This window comes from Belonocnema kinseyi, chromosome 6 (genome assembly GCF_010883055.1).
Source record: "Belonocnema kinseyi isolate 2016_QV_RU_SX_M_011 chromosome 6, B_treatae_v1, whole genome shotgun sequence".
Taxonomy (NCBI): Eukaryota; Metazoa; Arthropoda; class Insecta; order Hymenoptera; family Cynipidae; genus Belonocnema; species Belonocnema kinseyi.
This window is the reverse complement of record NC_046662.1, coordinates 28,894,186-28,899,948: the sequence shown is the minus strand read 5'-3', so window position 1 is coordinate 28,899,948 and position 5,763 is coordinate 28,894,186. Positions and strand designations below refer to the sequence as shown.

Sequence of the window (5,763 nt, the reverse complement as noted above, 5' to 3'; positions counted from 1 at the left end):
ATCTTTTTTGGTTGGCAATTCAACCGTTTGGTTAAAAGTTTGAACACATTGCTAGAAATCTATTTTTTTGGGTTAAAGCTTCATTATTCTAGTTGAAAATTCCAGTTTCTTTTAGAACTTAACTGTATATTAATTAAAATCTTTTCTGAAATGAAGTATCTTTGGTTAAAAATACTTCTTTTTGGTAGAAAATAAATCTTTCTGGTTCAAAATTCATCTATTTTATTCAAAATTCCATATGAATTTAAAGCGCTTCAATTTGAATTTATTATCAGTAACAGCATTAGTTTTGTTTAAAAGAATTTATTAGTCTACTTTTGTAAAAAATATCTTTATTTCTATCATTTAAAAAAATAATAATTTATAATATTTTATATTATTTTTTATATTTGAGAATTTAAGCACTAAAATGTTAAAAAGTTTAATTAACTTTTTTTAAAAATAACAACAATTATATTATAAAATATTAAAAATTGTGTAATAAGACAGAATAGCGAAATGAATTTAAACTTCAAAAATAAAATTTAATTAAAAAAATTATTTTATTTATGTCAATTTTCTACAGTTAAAAAATTTTAATTATTAAAAAAAATTATTTGTATTTTTAAAAATAAAATAAAATTTTTATTTAAAAAAACTCTTAGGTGATTTTTGAGTAATTTTTTATATATGAAATAAAAGACGATTAAAAATATAAATTGAAGTTTAATACAACTAAAGTAAGCGACCAAATAAATTGTAATTTCCCTTCAAAAATATTGGCTTTCAAACCAACTTTTTCTTACTTAAAACAATTTTTTAATCTAAAAAAAAAATGTTATTGAAAAATTTTGTATTAATATAATTTATCTATAATATTATAAATATTTTATGAATCAATTAGTCGACATTTAATATTTAAATTATTATAGAAAAAATATTGCAAGTAGATTTTTTAACTACAGAATGAATTATTAATTAAACAATAAAAAAAAAAGTGGAGAAAAAAAATCTTACTTGTGAAATAGAGAGCAGTATTGGAAGATCTACACAGTTTTTGTTTTCAAAAGTAATAGGCAGTCTTTTCGATCCATCTTCAGTAATACTTTCAAAATTAATTTCCATTTCTTTGGAAGGAGTGGTGACGTCAACCTGCAGATCTTCTGATATAAAACATATTATGTACTTAGAATTCCATCTTGATCGAGTGACAAAATCTGACGTCACAATATTTAAAACTGCAAGTATTGGTGTTGTCATTTTCAGAATTCTTACTTCAATCTGAAGAAGAGAAAATTCGAATAAAAGTAAATATAATTTTAAACGTACAACATCAGGGTTGCTACAAAATTCCAATTTCGAAATTTCCTGACATTTCCGAACTTTTTTCTCACCAATTTTTCATTTTTCCTGACCAGTTTAAATTTTTCTTTCGAGTACAAAAAGAAGAAAATTGGTTTTTGTCGGTTTGGGTATTATTTCAACAACAACAAAATTAATTTTCAAAAAAGAAGATTAATTTTCTACCATGAAAGAGAAATTTTCATCAAAATACATAAAGTTTCACCTTAAAAAGATCAATTAAAGGTGAGAAAAAAACTTGAAAAAAAAAGGAATTTTCAACAAAATATTTAAATTTTCAACCAGAGATAAATCTTCGCCACCAAAAAAAAAAAAAATGTAATTCTCAACGAATAATGTAACAGTTGATAAATCCATGAATAAGTATTAAAATTTTTAATCAGAAACAGGTCATTCAGGCTAAAAAATAAGAATTTTCCAACAAAACAAGTTAATTTTTAAACAAAAAATATGAAATTTCCAATAAAATAGTTTAATATTCAGTCAAGAAAGATTTTACAACCCATAAAGAAAAAAAATCACCAGAATATCAAATTTTCAAGACAAAAAGATGAATTTTGTACAAAACAGTTGAGTTTTTACGCCAAAAAGATCAATTTTGATCATTAAAAAAAAGTTAGTTTCTAACAAAATTGTTGAATTGTAAAGAAAAAAAAATTGATTAAAAAAAACTTCTTTTAACCAAACACTTAAATTTTTTTAAGAATATTATCTTAATTTACCCAAAAAATGAGTTTTTAACTAAATTTGAATTTTGAACAAAAAAAAAAAAGACTTTAAACAACTTACAAAATTTTCAAGCAAAATAACTAATTTTCCAGTAATTAATTAAATTTTTAAACAAATAAATATATTTTTTCCACCAAAAAGATGAAGTTTCAGCTAATAACATTAGTTTTCTGCCAAGTCTTTAAGTTTGTAAAAAAGATTTTAAATTAAAATCGAATTACATTTTCTAAGAATGATCAATTTAGTGTAAAAATGAACTTTTAACAAAAAAGAAGGAATTTTCAACAAAATATTTAAATTCTCAATGAAGAGAGGAATCTTCAACAAAAAAAAAAACGTAATTCTCAAGGAAAAGTGTAATAATTGATAAATTAAAAAAATATTAAAATTTTTTAATAAAAACAAAAACAATAATTTAAAATAAAAATTTTGATAGAACCAGTTGGATTCTCCCACAAAACAAGTTAAGTTTTAAACAAAAACGGGAATATTTTTTTAAAAAAGTTAAATTTTCTACCAAAGGAAGGGTTTTTAAAACAACGTGATCAATTTTCAACCAAGAAAACTAATTTTCTGTCCACTGAAAAAATGAATTTTCTTCTGAAAGGATGAATTTTCAAAAAAAAGAGAATAATTTTCGACGGAAAAAAATTGATTTTCAACAAAACACATCAATTTCCAATTAAAAAGATCAATTTATTAGAAAAAATGGAATAATAAAATTTTTAGTAAGGAAAATTAGTTTTTAACAGCAAAAAATGCATTTTTAAAAGAACTTTTTAAATTTTCAAATAGGAGAATGAATTTTCAACTGAAAAAAATCAATTTTTAACCAAAAACGAAATAGTTCAGCAAAATAGTTCAATTTTTCGCTATATTAATTAATTTTTATTAAAAAATATCAACTTTTTATCACGGAGATTAATATTCTACCACAAAAAATGAATTTTCAACTAAAGAAGGTAAATTTACAACCAATCTACTAAATAACAATCATTAACAATCATTAACCCAATAATTAAATTTGAAAATAAAAAAAATCTAATTTCAAAGGAAAATGGATTAATTAAATTTCCTGTTAAAAAAATTAATTTCAACAAAAATAATTAATCTTCAACCAAATAGTTTTATATTACTTGAAATTTTAACAACAACAAAAATATCAATTTGCAAACAAAAGTGGAATAGTTATATTTAAGTTAAAAAAATATATTTTTCAACCTAACTGATGAATCTTAATCTGAAATAGTTGAATTTGTATTTAAAAATTTTTTAAAATAAATTGTCAACCAAAAAATGCAAAACCCATAAAAAAAAAACCAACAAGAAAAATTTCTAACCAAAATAGGTTTTTCAGTCAATAAGTCAAAAGTTTCAGCCAAAGATTTAAATTTTCATGCTAAATAAAAAATTGTCTTACAAAATAATTCAATTTCCAAAATGAAAACTATAAATTTTCAACATGAGTTAAATTTAAACGAAATATTTGATTTTTTTCACCAAAATAAATGAACTTTCAACTAAAAAAAACTCATTTTTCAGCCAAAAAGGGAAGTAAATTTTCAACAGATTACATGAATTTTTAACAAAGTTGTCGAATTTTTAACTAAAGAAGATACATTTTCAGTCAAACATGGAAAAGTTACATTTTGGGTTAAAAAATTTAATGTTCAGCAAAAAAAAATCGTTAAAACAAATAGTTAATTTTTTTTTTAAAGCCTCCACCAAAACAAATATATTTTTATCCAAACTGATGACATTTCCACAAAAACAGATGAATAAAAAACTATTGTATATATAACTCTAAAAAATCTTTATATTATTGAAATTATTAATAAAAATAATCTTCATATTAATTCCCTTTTTTCAGGTTTTCCTCATATTTTCAGTAAAAAAAAGTTATTTGTCAGCCAAAAAATTATTTTAACAATATAGTTAAATTTCTCAAAAAAAAAGGAATGTCAAATAAAACAATAAATTAACAAACAAACAAATTTTTTACAAGTAGTTCGACTTTTGAAAATGGATTAATTAAATTTCAAGATAAAAAAATTAATTTTACACAAAAAACTAATTTTCAACTAATATATTAATTTTTCAATAAAATGATGAATTTTCAACAAAGTACTCTTATAAAAAGACAAAAAAAGAGGAAATTTTCAACTAAATTGATGAATATTTAACTGGAATATTTGAATTTTTCAACTGAAAATATGAATTTTCAAACAAGAAAATTCTTTTTCTATAAAAAAAATAGATTTTTCAACAAAATAGTTGAATTTTGAACTAAAAAATTGAATAGTTAAATTTTTAGTTAAATAAATTAATGCATAAACAGAGAGTTGATTTTTTCAACTAAAATTATACAATATTCAACTGGAATAGTTACATTTTGAATAAAAATAAAAATTTAATTTAAAAAAAAAAATGAATTAAAACAAAGGGTTTGACGAATAAGTTTAAGTCAAAGGTTTGAATGCTAATGTTAGATATAAATTTTTTAAATAAAATAGTTCAATTTTCAAACGAAAAATATGAATTTTCAACAAGTAGTTGAGTTTTTAGTTAAAAAATTAATTTCCAACAAACAAACAAAGAATTTTGAACATAATAGTTCCATTTTTCGCTAAATAAATCAATTTGCAACCAAAAATATAAACTTTTCATCACAAAGATTCAACAAAATAGTTGAATCCTCGACCAAAACAGATAAATTTTCAATAAAAAAAGATGACATTCCTACCATAATAGACGAATTTTTAAACCAAAAATAAGAATTTAAAAAAAAATAGCTGAATTTCCACCCAAAGAGAAACTTTTGAACAGAATTTTTTGAATTTTTAATAAAATAGTAAAATTTTCCACCAAATGGGGATTTGTAAAAAAATATTGTGTATATAGCTTTAAAAATGTTACTAATTCATTATTATAATAATTTCTCTAGATAAATTTATTAAAGCAGTAATATTTATTATAGTAAATATTACTTTGTGGCTGACCCTAAAATTTCAATTTCAGTTTAACAAAAATTCCCTTTCTGTTTGAATTTTTTCTTCACCTTTCCTGACTTTCCCTGGGCAGTTTTAAATTCCCTGATTAGTAGCAACCCTGATAATCTCTCAATATTAAATTTTAAAGTATTTAATTCTTTTTTTTACTTACTCTGAGCGTCTTGCAACCGTCAGGTTCCACCAAAACGACATCACTTGGCAACAATAATTCGATGGCCTCACTATCTCCTTGAATCTGATTTAAAGACACAGAACAAATAATCCACCGATCACCCTTATTTGATATGTCGAGGTCAGTTTCTTTCCTAATTCCTACGACACACATACATAATTCTTGTGTCTTCTTTCCTATAGTAACGCTCCCTGTGAAAGAAATAAAAATTATTACGAATCAATTATTTTAGGTATATTAGCATTTTTAATCTGCTAACCTGGGAAATTTTTTAATTTTTAAAAAAGTTTTGAAAGATTTAAAAGCAAAATTTTGCAATTTTGCCGGTTTTTTTCCCGCTTCGCAAACATATTTCACGGCGAATGAAATTTAAAAAATCAAACATTCAAAGTGGAACACTTGAATTCCAAACTTTTAAAATTGAAGTTTTAAATTTTTTAATTCAACAATTGTGTATTCAAATGCTCAAAAATTTAAACGTTTAAACTGGAAGGAACTAACACTTTTAAA

General features: G+C 22.0%; 1 protein-coding gene across 7 annotated transcripts in view; it reads right to left on the bottom strand.

Moving 5' to 3' along the window:
• The window catches only part of LOC117174882 (centrosomal protein of 192 kDa), a 97,248-nt gene that overhangs the window by 48,719 nt on the left and 42,766 nt on the right, over window positions 1–5,763 (bottom strand). For all 7 annotated transcript variants that reach the window (XM_033364291.1, XM_033364295.1, XM_033364296.1 and 4 more), the window contains exons 9-10: window positions 5,233–5,444; window positions 997–1,260 (exon numbers count right to left, since the gene is read on the bottom strand). In XM_033364291.1, the coding sequence (XP_033220182.1) occupies window positions 997–1,260; window positions 5,233–5,444 (476 nt within the window). The remainder of the gene's footprint in view (window positions 1–996; window positions 1,261–5,232; window positions 5,445–5,763) is intronic.